General features: G+C 41.3%; 1 protein-coding gene across 1 annotated transcript in view; it reads left to right on the plus strand.

The window, feature by feature from the left end:
* Cdh20 (cadherin 20) overlaps positions 1-16950 on the plus strand; it is a 220421-nt gene that overhangs the window by 198321 nt on the left and 5150 nt on the right. The window contains exons 9-11 of the mRNA XM_021197692.1: positions 37-158; positions 3970-4087; positions 10411-10662. Of these exons, the coding sequence (XP_021053351.1) occupies positions 37-158; positions 3970-4087; positions 10411-10662 (492 nt within the window). The remainder of the gene's footprint in view (positions 1-36; positions 159-3969; positions 4088-10410; positions 10663-16950) is intronic.

The raw sequence follows: 16950 nt of genomic DNA on the forward strand, positions 1-16950 counted from the left end.
AGTTCTCACTGTCATTGTTCCTTATGTTCTCTTTAGACAATCCCTCCCAAGTGGGAAGTGTTGCTGTCACAATCAAAGTCCTCGATGTGAATGACAACGCTCCAGAGTTTCCCAGATTCTATGAAGCTTTTATCTGTGAAAATACCAAAGCAGGACAGGTAAGCCGATCACCTTGGTAGACCCCAGATGTACAAAGGTAACTCTTAGTAACTGTCTTAGGGAGGGTTTCTATCACTGTGATAAGCCACCATGACCAAAAGTAATCTAGGAAGAAAAGGCTTTATTTCGTCCTATACTTTGAGGCAATAGTCCATTACTGAGGGAAATCAAGGCAGTAACTCAACCAATGGAGGACATTGGAGGCAGGTGCTCATTCAGAGGCCATGGAAGAGAGCTGCTTACTCGCTTGCTCCTCATGACTGACTGGACCTGCTTTCTTATACAATCCAGGACCACCTTCTCAGGGATGGTACTACCAACAACGTGCTGGTTAGCATATCAATCATTAATCAAGAAAATGTTCTACAGACCTGCCTATAGGCCAATCTTATAGAAACATTTTCTCAATTGAGGGTCCTTCTCTCCAAATGGCTTTATTTTATATCAAGTTGGTATGAAACTAATCAACAAAATTGCTGAATTCATGATCAACAACATGTCCACGCCTGAAAATAAGGATTAGAAAACAGAGTCTCCAATTTCTTTATATCACACTCTAGTCATTTACTTGTTAAGACAACCACTTGGAGTCCAAATTACATTTTGTGGTCTGAATAGTCCTTTAACAGTTCTTGTGACTTGACTCATAGAATAAATATTCTGGTTATGGAAGTAAGACCAGTTCTACAAACTTCACAAATATATTTTTAAGATATGTTTCTAAACCTAACCTGGTCTTTCAAATTCTAAATGATTTAACTAAGAAGCATTCAGCACTATACTTCCAGTGGCCAAATATCAGAGTATCTGTCAGGCACTGCCCACCCTTCCTGTTCATCCACACCCTCCTTTCTTCTCCTGCTGTCCTACAGCTCCTTCCTCCACTAAGGGTCATAATGTCCATTTTACATCATATACTTTGGTCCTGTGAATTCCAGTGGGACAAATAGATGAAGGCCATTTATTTTGAAAATTGGGAGGTTGAGAAGTCCACCTCTGACCTCAGACTGTAACTCAGGCTCTGACCAACAACACAGCTTTGAGCTCACGTTTACCTCTCACCTGGAACATCACCCAATGCCCTCTGCACAAAGCTGTGTCTCTAGAACCAGTATTTACTTGAACTTTCAACATCCTTAGCCCAACATTTCTTTGTCTTCTATCCAAAGAAAGTGACTTTGTTTCTGGAAAGCCAAGAACCCTGCAGTGATTCAAATCCAAACTGACCTCAACATTGATTCTTATAATGCGGAGCAATGGCCTGCATCACTCTTAAAAGCTTTTCCCAATTCTCTGATAATTGTATTTCCATATTTATTAAATTTCTAGTTTAAGAAGGCCTAAGATATTATCCACCTAATAATGGTTACAATAAAAGCTTTGTTGAACAAGGCAGGTCCGTGGTAATGGCTGTAAAGAACCACATTAACAAGCCTGCAGTTTGGTGCATTACGTTATATGTGAAGCAAGGTCAAAGAGAAGACACAATACAGAAGGTGCTGTGTTGAGGTGGACAAGCTCTTAAGGGCTTTTAAAGTTCTGACTAGCTGTTCTGAGCTTTTAAAATTTTTTTTTTACTCTCATGCCTTTTGATTACTATACATATATGTGTTTTACTATAAAATAAGATTTAATATAAGTATATTTTATGCCAATGGCAAAAGAAGCTGAATTTAGTCATGAACTTAGAGGACGCTAAGTAGCACAGCAAAGGAAGCCCCCTTTTTTCTCAAAGTCTTGAAGGTGCTAGAACAGGAGCTATACTGTGTCAAGAGCATAACATCTAACCACCACTCCTGCTTTTGCAGCCAAACATGTCCTCCACTTCCAAGGACATCACTAATGGTCCTTTGTGAAAGTCTTTGAAATAGATTATCTGTGACCTGGATTTAGGAGACAGTGTCACAAGCCTATCCCATTTGTCGCCTTAAGCCATACGTAAGGCTAACCCTAGCCTAACCTCATCTGTGTGTGTGTGTGTGTGTGTGTGTGTGTGTGTGTGTGTGTGTGTGTGTGTGTTCTCCTCTTCCTCACAGTGGATGAAAGGAACACAACAGTGAAATGCATGCATGACTGATGATTACAGATGGAAGACTGTAGAGTGCTAAGCAAGATATTAGACAAGTGGGGCTAAGGACTCTCAGAAGAAGGAGGGCAATAAAGCTGGCAAGGGTGCTTCCACCATGAACCCCACCACACTGTTTACCTATCCTTCAAAGTCCCATCTTACCAATATTCACAGTTTTATGATCTGTCTTAAAATTGTTCCACTCTATTATCTATTCGAAACACTCCCTAAGAAACATTTCATCTCTTTACATTTGCCAATCAAAATAAGAATACAGGATTTGTCTCTCCATGGAGCTAGGGTGGGTGGTGCCTCAGTTATGAGCAGCACTGAAGGGAGTCTGAACCATGTGTGACTCTCTCCATTGCTCCCTGGCCCTTAATCTTGTTACTCCACCATTCCATGCACCTTCAGATTCACCATTCAGCTATTTCAGGACGCTTACCCTGAGATAGAGTTCTGAAATACAATGTTTTGGGGACCTATAAAATGGAAAGGCAGAAGGACTGAGCAAAATAAAATCTAGCTGCAATAAAGATACAGTAACATCCTCACAAAGGTCTAGAATAAGAGCTTTCCCAAGTTTAAGGGGGAGGTTGAGGCCTTTATTCTCCCAGCATCTGTTCGTCACTGGTGGCAGGTTGCCCTGAAAGGATGTGGTAACTACGGGTAAGGTGGCCAATGCAGTAAGGGTAATCCCTGAAAAGACAGGCCAGTGAAGAGCAGAGCAAAGAGTCCTTTGAGCATCTGAACAGGACACAGAAATCCCTTGACCCTCTAATCTTCAGCATGCTGTAAAAATCTTAAAAGCGATGTATCTGACATAGTCATTTCTGTCCTGGAAGGAAAACAGCATTCCCTGCAGAAATGACTGGTTTACAGGACCAGGCCCAAGTTGACAAGGATCATCTGTAGTACAGCATGCTAGAGCACACCAGTGGAAACCAGCTAATGAAAACTCTTTCCATACCCTACCCCACCACAGCCTACCAACTAATGCCCAACTGTCTAATTCATCCTGCTTTCTTTAATACTTTTTCATGAGGGTCCATAGCCTTCATGAAAGGTATTCTTTTGAAGAATACTGTGGGAAAGACAGAACTTGGCCAAAGGGATCAAGGGGAGGCACTCTCCCTCTGCCTGTCACTAAGCTCCGTTTTTGTCTTGTGATTTTTCCCAGCTGAGCTACACCCTCATACCTCTGACTGAAATCTGCTTCCCAACCTGAAGAGCTTATGCTTACACCTTTCCTACCTTCCTTCCTCCTAACATATCATGAACGTTCTGTGGCCCATGCACCTTGAATCCACATCCCATAGTTTAACTCTGTTCTGTTTATTTGCTTTCTAGGTAGTAGTTATTCTTAAGAAGGGGCTTCTCCATGATAGCAACATAGCTACCAATTATTCAGTGGTTGTTACCCAGATTATGCAGGACCTCATGACATTCCATGCTTCTTTTACTGTCTTCTGTTTACAACACTTTAACTGGCCAAGCTGAGGAAATAAGGCAGCTGAAGCATTTAGTCATTGTTTATCATTTACCTATTAACATATTCAAGATCAAGAATATGCTTAGTTAATTCTAAGCTATGTGATCGCATGGAGGCTTTCCAGGTTACTTTCAGGACTTACTATTGCACTCCAAGTTTATGGTTTCACTAGACTTTGCTTTCTTCCTTTGGCTCCAACTCACCCTGACTTCCTTCATTCACCCTGACTTCCTTCATGTCCCTCCTTCAGCTGATCCAGACTGTGAGCGCTGTGGATCAAGATGACCCTCACAATGGTCAGCATTTCTTCTACAGTTTGGCTCCTGAGGCTGCTAACAACCCCAACTTCACTGTCAGGGACAATCAAGGTAATCAGGTGGACGTGGCTGTCTATGCTTTTCTACTGCTCAAGATTGACATTTTGAGTTACTACACCATATAAACAGTGTCACATTTTCAGGCTTTTTAATAACAGGGAGGACATTAACGCTAATTTGTAGTCTGCCAGGTTTTGCTACACAGCATCAAAGACAAAGAGTGCCCTCTGCTGTCTCTACAGCTTTCATTCCTCAGTTAGCTGACAAACATTTATTGAATACTGTCTGTGAAAGACACTATTCAAGGTGCAGTGGTAAATTTCCTTCCTTTAGTCCGAATCAGAGCAATTATGTTTACATGTTCTATAAAGACACAGATTGCCTAAGGAAAAATAATGTCCTAGAGAAAAATAACAAACCTGAAGGAACATTTCTAATCAAAGATTTAAAAACCAATAAAAATGGGGAGAGCAAAAGAGGTATGGCTAAAGGAAAGGGTAAGAGCAGCAGCAGCACCAGCAGCAGCACCAGCAGCGGCACCACAACCAGCATCAGCAGCACCAGCAGTGGCACCAGCAGCAGTTGTAGCAGCACCAGCAGTGGCACAAGCAGCAGTTGTAGCAGCACCAGCAGCAGCACCACAACCAGCAGCAGCAGCAGCAGCAGCACCAGCAGATCCCCTGAAGCTCGAGTGGGTACTGAGAACAGAACTTACATTTTCTGCAAGAGCTCTTAACCCCTGAACCATCTTTCCAGACCGCACAGGTCTCTTCTTTGATCACTCTCTACCTTATAAACTGAGACAGGACCACTCACTTGAACCCAGAGCTTCTTGATTCAGCACATCTAGCTAGCCAGCTTGCTCCAAGGATCCTGACTGCACCTCCTGAGCACGGAGGTTAAAAGTGGCTCACCATGCCTCACATCTGTGCAGGTCCTGAAAATAAAATTCTGATCTTCACCCTAAGTAGTAGTTTGCACAGCAGCCATCTCCCCTCCCGTACCCACTCCTGAGAGATTTTTTGAACCAAACTTTTGAATGACTCACTTATCTGTTTCATAAGAAAATCCTCCTATAAGCAGCAGTTTCTCCCTCCTCGGGGCTGGCTTTATGACAGAATCCCCAGGGTAAGGAGAGGTGGACATTACAGTTTTTTTTTCTTCAAACTTTTACCTAGGCGTCACTCTTTCACACTCGCAGAACTAACACCAAAAGCAGCGCGCAGCACAAGGCTGCACATGTCTTCAAGGTAGCTTCCAGCACCTGCTCGCAGAAGCAATATCATATAAAGATGGGCAAAAATACACAGGACTGTGACAAAAAGAGGTGACTCATCTCTGGAAAGGTTTCCAAACACAGGAGCCAGTGCATCTTCAACAGGAAGTGTGAACTCATCTCCATATGACCGTTTATCACACCCACTTCCAATATGGTGTGCTTCCAATACCCATCTCCCCTTTTACAATACAGTAAAGCCTTTCAGTAAGGGCTGGGAGAGGGCTGTGGATCAAACCCAGGGCCTTGAACTTGCTGGGCAAGCCTTCTACCACCAAGCAGTACCCCCACTCCACCCTTTTCTCGCCTTTATCTTTTTATTTGGCGTTGGCTTTTAGAGAGTAGATCTCACTATGTAAACTCGCCGGATTGGAACCTACAATACGGACCCTCGGTAGCCTCAGAGGTCCTGCTGCCTCTGTCGCCTAAGTGCTGGGATTTCAAAGGCACACCACGTTCCATCATGCCCAGCTTCTCTTTTTCAGTCTCAAAACATGGAATGGATTATACGTATAGAATAAAGTTTCAAGACCATTTTCTCATCTTTTCTTTATTTGTCAAATACAACACACACACACACACACACACACACACACACACACACACACACACCAGAACTGACACTTTAGAAAAAAAATTCTCTTTCCAAAAATGTTGCTAAAACTCTAATTATCACTTCTAATGAAAACATGACAAATGGCTAACATATGCCAGTCCACACCATGTAATATAAAATTATGGGTGGAGTTTTGGTTGTGTTTTGTTGTTGTTGTTCTTGTTACTGCTGCTGCTGCCGTTTCAACTCTATATCAGTTTTTCTTAAAATCCTCATGATCTAGGCTAAGTTAAAGCAAAACAAAAAATAAATACAAGTTTTATTTAGAGAAACTGATTTTAAAATGAAATTATAAAGGGTAGTTAACAGTAGTCAGCTGTTCAGTCAGGGAGGCAGAGCATGGGCTGTGTGGTTAGTAGGTAAATAAATCCTCATACTAATAACTGCTTGCTATCATTTTGCACTGAGAAGAAAATAAAAGGAAAGTAAACCCATGTCAAAGCAGGAAATAACTATTACTGTCTGAACAAGTGTGGATCACTGTCTTAGGGTTTCTACTGCTGTGATAAAGCACCATAAACAAACAGAATTGGTGAGCAAAGACCTTATTTCATCTACAACTCTCAGGTCCCTCCATCCCTGGAGGAAATCAGATAGGAACTCAAGGCACGACCCTAAAGACAAGAACTGTTACATAGGCCAGAGCGGAACACTACTTACTAGCTCGCTCTCAAAGGGTTGATGAGCACGCTTTCTTGTAGCACCAAGAACCCACAGCACACAGTGTGCTGTGCCATGGACTGGGCTCAGTCAGCCCCCCCTCAATTCCTGGAAGAAATCAGGGGTTCCGGACAGGTGGGCAAGGAATTGGCGAGAAAAGGGTGACAGACAGACACGAACACAAGGAAGTGTGGTATGTGAATGTATTTTGTCTTCTGAATGTATTTTGTCTCAAAGTGAGCACCAGTCTTATAAGTGACTTTTACAAAAAGCTAACAGGAACCAACTGGTATAAAAATCAATGTTAACAACTGGGATCAAATCCAGCCCCACCTAAGGCCAACTTAATCTTAGAAGCCAGGGACAATGACTTCATGTCCTTGCCGTAGTTCCAATTCTAGTCTATTGTATCATCCACCTTCCCCCTAGGCCATTGTAAATTCCTGAGTATGGGTGTAACTCAGCTATCTATAGTTCTAAGTATCTACTCCAGTTCCTCCCTAGACCACAACCTTCCTTCTTCCTAGGTCATTGTAAATTCCTGCATATGGGAGTAGCTTGGCTTCTCTTTTAAGTATCTGTAGGGAATCTCCATTTGTCCAAAGAACTCACGAACTTTCTTCTAATATTCAATGTAGTCTGCCATACCTGACTGTAATGAAGATTCTAAGTATACTTTGCTAAGCTTGCCCTGAGATTTCTAACTCTTATCCAGTAAAATACTGTAAGAAAGCATGCAAGACCCTCCACACTATCACAGGGACAAATCTGGGGCATACTAGCTATGGGAATGCCAAATTTCCAGGAGACTAAGTTTCCATGAACTTTTCGTCTCTGGACTATGTCCAGGTTTGGGGGGCCTGTCACGTGTGTCACTACTGGAGTGGGTGTAGCAGTGCTGACCCCAACCGCATCAGTTATCAACCAAGAGAACTGCACTGCAAGCCAATCTGGTGGGAGCATTTTTCTCAATTAAAGTTCCCTCTTCCAAAATGAGTCTAGCTTGAGGGAAGCAGACATAAAGCCAGCTAATACACCACTAATGCTACGAAACTAAATACTCAGTTGTATAGCGCCATGAAACGAGTCCATGCTTTAGCGTCCGAGAAACCCAAGTTCAAATGCTAGCTGTAAGTGACTATAAAGAAATTGTAATTAGCCTAGACTTTAATTCTCCCACGTAAAGGTGTGGCATCATTCAGTACACAAAATATTACAATGAAGATTAAATAAGACACAACATGCACAAATTACAAAAGTGGTACTTGAGTTCAAACAAACAAAAACCCACCTACCTGGTAGGATTAAAAAAAAAAAAAAGCCAGGAGTCAAGTAAGCATAAATTAAGGGACAATGTACTGGATTTGTTTGAGTAGCTCCTGAAAGTTACCCACCTCATTCAGTTCTGCCCCAGCTGCATGGCTCTTGTGTTCTTTCAATTATGGTTTCAAAGCAAGAGAACAGGGAGAACCAGACTCCAGCTCCTACCTGCTTATTCTTCATCAATTAAGGCAATTTTTTGCCATATCTAACTTTAAAAGAGTAGGAAAATATAGTCCTATATTCAAGAAGGGAAGGAAAACCAGAAATACTGACGATCACTAGCCATGTTTGCTTTAAGCTTTTAGAAATTTTGTGAAATTCTAGTTCATGTGAAACATGCCCAGAAACTCTTCTGTTAACGGCATTAACTTCTTGTTGGTTTGGATGCTTTATACTTTTTGTGTTTTTCTAGAAGGACCTCACTCTGTAGCCCCTGGCTGGCCTAGAACTTTCTGTAGTCCTCCTGGCCTCAGCCCCCTGTTCCAGCTTCCAGATTTCAGGCATGTAGCACCATATCCAGCTTGGTTTTGGCTTTTGAGTTACTCCTTATGTATCCCACCATATCTCTCAAATTGTTCGTCTGCTGAAATGATCACAGTGTTAAAAAAAAAATCTGCTTTATAACTTTTTTTATGACTTTTTTCAAAGTCATTCTAGGTAACTTAAAAACATGAATTTAAAATTCATGTATATATATATATATATATATATATATAGTTTTAGGCAAATATCAACATATCACTATACCTGCCCACACAATGAGCTTGGAGGAACACATCTAACCATTTAGCTAAAGAAGGATTACGCTCTACTACACAGAAGTATTTAGTCAGCTATAATGTGAAGTTCAAATAGCTACAGGAGTTGATTTTTCTCATGTTCTCATTATGGAGAAATGAGAAGTGAGCCAGGCAGTGGTGGCGCACGCCTTTAATCCCATCACTTGGGAGGCAGAGGCAGGTGAATTTGTGAGTTTGAGGCCAGCCTGGTCTACAAAGTGAGTTCCAGGACAGCCAGGACTATACAGAGAAACCCTGTCTCGAAAAAAAACAAAAAAATAAAATAAAAAGTAAAAAATTAAAAGAAAAGAATAGAGACGTGTTTAAAAGAGTGGTTAGGCTGGGGCTGTGGTTTAGTCAGTAAATGCTTACTGCACAAGCGTGAGGGCCTGAATTCAGATGCCTACCACACTTGTAAAAGCCAGTGTGACCGTGCTTGTCTCTAAGCTTAGCTCTGAGTTTAGGGAAACTGGTGGGTTTCCAAAGTTCACTGACCAATCTTTGTAAACTGGAGGTGAGATGTCCAGGTTCAGTGAAAGACACTGTCTCAAAAAAGAGAAAAAATGAAGAGCAGAGAAAGGAAAACACCCCACATCAACCTCCGGGCTCCATACACATGTGAACATACGTGTGCACACAAACTTATACACACTAATAAAAACCTCACATACAAAAGGGTGTGCCTGCATGCCCCAAGTTGATCATTATATAATGAAAAAATATACTGAAACAGCCCCCTAAACCTCATAAAGGTATATGAGTATCTCTTAACTAAAATTTTCACTTTTTAAATGGAAAGAAAAATAATAACTTTTACCAAGGCTGAAAAGATGACTCAGCAGTTAAGAGTACTTGCTGCTTTTCCAGGGGAAAGGTTCAATTCCAAGTAGCCAGATGATGATAGTTCACAATCATCTGTAACTCTAGTCGATGGAGATACAACGCCCTCTTCTGGCCTCTGTAGGGACCAGGCTCACAAGTGGTATACAAATATGCATGTAGGCAAAACACCATGTATGTGCATAAAATAAAATTTAAGAATTGAAAGAATAGAATTCACCAGATTCATATTAACTGTCTAAACTCAGCCCACAGGACAGGAGAAGTTCCAAGCTGTGTCCTATAAGCAAGGATTCACATAAGCTTCTGCAAATGAGCCGGTTCTGCGGGAACTTGGAGAAGCCAAGCGAGAGGCACGAAAGAAAATATCGAAAGACAGGAGTTCCAGCCCAAACAGCGAAAATAAACACTCTTGAGCAGCCACATAGGCTCCTGGGTTTTCCTTTGCTGGAGGCGGAAAACAGCAGAGGCCTTGAGAAGCTGCTGCGCAGGAGCAAACAGGGGCCACAGATCACCAACCACTGTTCATTTCTGTCGAGTGTTCCCAGGGAACATTTTGTTAGATCTGAAGGCTGTCAGTTCGCCCTGGGCACTTTATGTCACAAAAGCTAAGACAGCTTCTCACAAAAGAGCTTCTCTCCTAGGCCTCGGGGTTTTGCCTGAAAGCAAATGAAAATCTTGATTTTCAAACCTAAGTGCTGAGCTAAACCAGTAGACACAGCTGCAGCAGTGCACACCATCTAACCTTTCTCCTTCTCCTTCCTGCCCCTGCCTCCCTGCTTCCTTCATTCCAAGAATTTCTCTTTCTCTCTCTCTCTCTCTCTCTCTCTCTCTCTCTCTCTCTCTTTGTTTTTTATTCCTAAATGCCTTACTCCTTCAGATAATACTGCTCGGATTCTGACCCGGAGGTCCGGCTTCCGACAACAGGAGCAGAGCGTCTTCTACCTGCCCATCCTCATAGCAGACAGCGGCCAGCCCGTCCTCAGCAGCACCGGCACACTTACCATTCAAGTGTGCAGCTGCAATGACGATGGCCACGTCATGTCCTGCAGCCCAGAGGCTTATATGCTCCCAGTCAGCTTGAGTCGGGGTGCCCTCATCGCCATCCTGGCCTGCATCTTTGTCCTCCTAGGTGAGTTGGTGGCTCCTTTTGTGGGGGGTTTGGGGAGTCCACAGGCTTTGAGACATGAGCAGTTAACCCCCTATCTCAGCTACAGAACTGGTCTTCTTCCCCGAGGCTTACTTCCAAAGGTGGTAGAGTGAAGCTTGGAGAAAAGTGCAGAAGTTGAAGACAGTCTCTTTCCTCAAGGCCTCTTTGGCAAGATTAAAACACATAGGTTTATCAAGTATCGATTATAGACCTGAACACCATACTGGGCACTGTGATTAGGAGACATACACTCTGGCCTTCATAGTTTATTCCAGATGATACAAGTTCACACTGACATGACAGAACCAAAATTACGTGGAAGAGGATGTGATAATCACTTCTTCAAATCCATTTCAAGTAAGTAACAGCTAAGTCACAGAGGTTCAGCAACAAACCCAAAGCCAAGTATCAGAGGCAGAGCCAGGACCAGCATGCGGGCAGGCCACAAACTGGTCACCCTTCCTCAGTGGGCCTCTACTGGATCCTCATGCCCACGGGCCACAGATAGCTGAGTGTTACTGAAAGGAAAGAGATGCAGGACTGAGGAGAGGTGCTATAGCACGCGGCAAATCAGACGGTCAGCAAGGCCCTCACAGAAAAGCAGAACTCTGAGCTGAGACCTGACAGTAGCAGCAGTGTGAGCCGCAGGGTTTCTGAGAACGAGCTGTCTGTGGCCCACAAGTCCTCTGAGGCACTGTGCACATCTAACGAACAGCAGTAAAGAAAGCCTCTTTGTGTCTGCTGAGGAACAAAGTGGGTGATAACAGGCTATGGGGGAAGCCTTCCCTCTTCTTTCAGCCCCCAAGTCTCTGGTGCCCACAGGCTTCTAACGAGACACTCAGAAGCAAACACCTATGTCACCTCCGGAATCCCAGAAAACATCTGCGTGTGTGTCTCACCTCCGCTCTGCGACTGAGTGAAACCATTGCACATTCATCTTCCTTAGAGAAAAGCAAATGCAAGAGACAGTGTTATTATTCTATATAAGTGAAGCCCCACAGCTTCTGTGTCGATACACGGCAATTCCAGCGTTAACAGGATGAGGCAGGAGGACTACTACAAGCTTGAGACCATCCTGGCCTACAGAACAAGTTCTAGACTAGTCTAGAAATCCTTGGCTGCATAATGAGACCACATCACAAAATATAAATAAATAATAAAAGAGAAAATGAAATTTCAGTAACTTTCTACAGGGAAAAATATAAATCACTAGGAATTTAAAGTATAATCCACATGCTCCCTTGATCTCTAGTTAACCTAAACACCGAGTGATTGAGCGCCACACCAGATAAAGAAATTCATTGTTGAAGATATCAGCATTGCACTGACTTTCTAAATAGGCCTTTGGAATACACTTCTCAAAATACATTTTTAAATGTGATGCAAGCTTTCATTGTATTTTGGGTGTTCTGTCTTACATTACAATTAAGGAATATAAATAACCTTCCAGACAACCTGAACCAAGTAAAATCCACCTGCAATTCCTAAAGTGTCCATAAGGTGGCAATAGGAGACTTTGAGTGCAGAACAAGTAAAGCTGTTTTTCCAGTTATCTGCTCTGCTTTGGGGAGAAATTTCTAGGGTGGCTATCCTTACTTCTATCTTTGAAGAATGCTGTAAGTTCATCCTGGTACACAAGGAGCCACCATTACAGGGAGACTGATTTAAAGAGACTGCTCGGAGTGCTGTGCAAAAGATAACTTAGTTTGTAAAGCAAGACCCCCCCCTTTAAAAAAAAAAAAAAAAAAAAAAACTCAGAATAAGAAGTCCCCAGAAGCTAAGGTAAATGTAGGTGTCATAAAATCCCAGGAGTGTCACGCGTGCCCACTTACTTCTAAGAGAGCACAGCCGAGATCACACAATTCACACAACTCTAACATTTAGGCTTCAGTTGACTTGATACACACACACACACACACACACTCACGAAGGCAGACAATTAAACCTGTTCATCTGGGCAATATTTACTGGGGGTGGGGGTGGGGGCCAAGTACCCAGCTCCTAGAAAACCCTGTGGCTTGTCCACAGTCCCTACCGAATATTCAGAGCAAGCCTCCCCAGCACGGATGCCTTTCTCTCAGAACCTGGACATTCTTCACCCGAACCTAAAATCCCAAAACCTGATTTTAAAGCATAATTTAATGCTCATTATTTATAACATTTTATCTAAAAAATAAGACATGTATCAATCTTTCATGTTCAAGAGATGACTAGTTCTGCACACTGCCTAATCCCACACACCCATCAGTGTTCTCTCCAGCACACACGCAGGGACTTGGATGGGTTGGGGGGGTATTAAAAATAGATGTTTTGCATATAATATATTTTGACTATATTTCCCCTCTCAGTTCTCCCCCAACTCCCATCTCATCCAGATCCACTTTTTCTGTCTCACGGTAGAAAATAAGTTTCAGGGGATAATAATAAAATATAATAAGATAAAAAAATTGGAATACAATAAAACAAACAAGAGGAACAGAACCCAAGAAAAGGCAGGAAAAAAAACAGATATATACACAAAGACAGGCTTATTTCCACACCCAGAGTACCCATTAAAAACACAAAATGGAAGCCATAATTTACACTCAAGTGATCTGTAGGTAATGTCAGACAAATAGACAGACAGACAGACAGACAGACAGATGGATAGAGAGACAAAATAGAAAATAAAATTTAAGAGAGCATTTTTTCAGAAAGGAAAATGCCTTGACATGACCTTGTAAGACAAAGAACCTTCATAGATGCTGTTACATTTGTTTTCTCTTGGCCGTGTACTGTTGGGCATGTGACCTACTTGAGAGAATAGATTGTTTCCCCAGGGAGACTGCCTTGCAGAAAATGAAATTATCATTTGTAATTGGTTAACAATTGCAGATTGCTTCTGGGTTGGAGATGGAGGCATATTTCCACTTCTCCTTTCAGCATTAGGACTCTAACAGGTGGAATCCCATGCAGGTCCCGTGCGAGCGTGTGTGTGTGTGTGTGTGTGTGTGTGTGTGTGTGTGTGTGTGTGCGTGCATGCGTGCATGTGGCATGCATGCGTGCTGCCTCTGTCTCTGTGAGTGCATATGAACTTTGGGAGTATTGATTTAGATGGGCTTGTTTTCTTGATGTCCTCCATCCCCTGCGGCTCTTACACTTTCTGCCTACTTTTCTAACAAGTTCCTGCAGCCCTGTGAAGAGGAATTTGGTAGATTCCCTTTAGGGCCAAGTGTTCCAAGGTCTCTCACTCTCTGCATATTGCCTGGCTGTGGGTCTCTGTATTGGTTCACACCTGCTGCAGGAAGCAGCTTCACTAATGATGGATGAGCAAAGCACTCATCTATGAGTAGAGCAGAACATCTTTAGGATATATCTTATTGCCATGTTCTTTTAATAGATCAGTAGCGTTTGGCTTTACCGTAGGTCACTGGGTTATCTATCTAGTCTCAGGTTCTTAGTCACTTAGTCACTGTTAGGTTTGGACTCCATCTCATGGAGTAGGTCTTAGGTTAAATAAGATATTGGAGGATTATTTCCACAAGTTTTGTGCCACCATTGCACTAGCATATCTAGCAGGAAGGACATAAATTGTAGAGCGAAGAGTTGGTGTTTAATTTTTTCCTTTGGTAGCATGCAGAGCACCTTCTACACAAATGACATTTAGCACATAAGGGTGGAGGCTCTGAGTGGGCACCAAGGTCTGTGAAGAATTATGTTGGAATTTTGATGGTGATTGCACTGAATCTATAAATTGCTTTTGGTCAAATGACCATTTTTACAATATTAACTCTATCTATCCATGAGCCTAGGAGATCTTTCCATCTTATGCTGTCTTCTTCAGTTTCTTTCTTCAGTGACTGAATATGTTTATCATACAAGTTTTTCACTTGTTTGGCTAGAGTTACCCAGAAAATATTTTATATTATATAAGCCTACTGTGAAGGGTGTAGTTTCTTTGTCTTCTTTCTATGTATAGAAAGGCTACTAATTTTCATGAGGTAATTTTATATCCAGCTACATTGCTAAAACTGCTTCTCAGCTGTAGGAGTTTCGTGGTGGAATTATTAGGGGTGTGTGTGTGTGTCTGTGTGTGTGTGTGTGTGTGTGTGTGTGTGTGTGTGTGTGTATTCATATCATTTGCAAACAAAGATACTATGACTTCTTTCTTCCATTCTAATTTGTATACTCTTAATCTCTCTCAGTTGTTTTATTGCTCAAGTTAAGTCTATATTAAGGAGGTATGTAGAATCAGGACAATTTTGTCTTGTCCCTGATTTTAGTAGAATTCCTTTGAGTTTCTTTCCATTTATTTTTATGTGGGCTATGAGACTATGAGACAGCTGTAAATCACCTTTATTATAAAGTATCTCTCTTGTCTCCCTAATCACTCTAGGACTTTTTATCATGCAGGGGTGTTGATTTTTGTCGGATGCCTTTTCTACATCTAATGAGATAATCATATAGTTTTTGTCTTTCAGTGTTGTTTATATGGTGCATAACACTGATTCATGTGCATGCTGAACCATCTCTGAAAACCAACTCGATTGTGGTGGGTGATCTTTTTGATATGTGTTTGGACTCAGTTTGCAAGTATTTTACTGAGAATTTTTGCATCTATGTTCATAGGTGACAATGATCTGTAATTCTTTGGTCTTTATGTGCTTTGAGGTCAAGGTAACTATGGCCTTGTAACACTAATTAGGTAACATTTCTTCTGTGTCCATTTTGTGCAATAATTTGAGGAGTATTGACCTTAGCTCTTTTTGGGAAGTCTTGTAGAATTCTACACTAAAACCATCCGGCTTTGGGCTTTTTTTTAGTTTGTAGGTTTTTAGATACTATTTTTATTTCAATAATGGTTATAAGTCTGCTTAAACTGTTTATCAGATCTTGGTTTAACTTGGTGAGTGGTACGTGTCAAGAAAATTATGTTTCTTTTAAATTTTCCAATTTGTTCAAATACAGGTTTTCGAGGTCCATCACTGTAGTTCTCTAGATTACTTTCAGTGTCTGTTTTATGTCTCTCATTTCATCTCTAATTTTATTAATTTAGCCCTTTTCTGTGCCCTTTAGTTAGTTTAGAAAAGAATTTGTCCATCTTATTTTATCAAAAAAAGTTATTTTCTCTGTTTCATTGATTCTATGTAAGGTTTTTTTTTTTTTTTCCTTTTTTATTGATTTCAGCTCTAAGTTTTATTATTTCTTGCCATCTACTCCTTTTAGGTGTATTTTTTGTCTTTTACCTCTAGAGCTTTCATGTGTGCTATGAAATCACTATTATAAGGTCTCTCCAGTTTTTCATTTGTTTGTTTATGTAGGCACTTAGTGCTGTGAACTTGCCTCTTAGCACTGCTTTCAGTGTGTCCCATAAGTTTGAGGATATTGTGGATTCATGTCATCCGGTTTTAGAAAGTTTTTAATTTATTTGTTGATTTGGGTCTTAACCCATTGTTTTTCAGTAGTAAGCTAGTAAGTGAGTTTGTGAGCTTTCTGTTGTTTCTGTTGTTGATGTCCACCTTCAATCCATGGTGGTCAGATAGGATGCAGGATGTTATTTCATTATATACATTATATTTTCAGGCTTGCTTTGTGTCAGAATATGGAGAAAGTTCCTTGAACTGCTGAAAAGAGGCTATATTCTTTTGGTTTTGGGTGGAATTTTCTGTGAAGATGGTAGGTCAATTTGGCTTATGACATGTTAGCTCCAGTATTTCTGTTTCATTTTTGTCCATTGGTGAGAGTGGGGTATTGCAATCTCCCACTATCCATCTGTGAGGGACAACATGGGGTTTAAGCTAGAGTTGTGTTTCTTTTTGTGAATTTGGATGCCCTTATGTCTGGTGCATAGATGGTAAGAATTGCAATGTTCTCTTGGTGGAGTTCCCTTAGACAAATATATAGTGTATTTCTCTACCTCTTCTGATTAGTTTTGGTCTGAACCCTATTTTGTCAGATAGTAAAATGGCTACACAGCTTGTATCTTAAAGTACATTTGCTTGTATAATCTTTTTCCATCCATTTTCCCTGAGGTAATATCAATCTTTAATGTTAAGATATGTTTTCTTAGCTGAAAAAAACCAAAAAAAACAAAACAAAACAAAAAAACCCTGTTTTCAAATCTACTGTGTTAGTCTGTGTCTGCTTATTGGGGAATTGAGACCACTGATATTGAAAGATATTGATAAGCAACATTTTGTTGGTTCCTGTTATTTTGTTGTTGTTGTTGGTGGTGGTGGTGGTGGTGTGTGTGTGTGTGTGTGTGTGTGTGTGTGTGTGCGCGTGCGCGTG

This window comes from Mus pahari, chromosome 5, assembly GCF_900095145.1.
Source record: "Mus pahari chromosome 5, PAHARI_EIJ_v1.1, whole genome shotgun sequence".
NCBI lineage: Eukaryota > Metazoa > Chordata > Mammalia > Rodentia > Muridae > Mus > Mus pahari.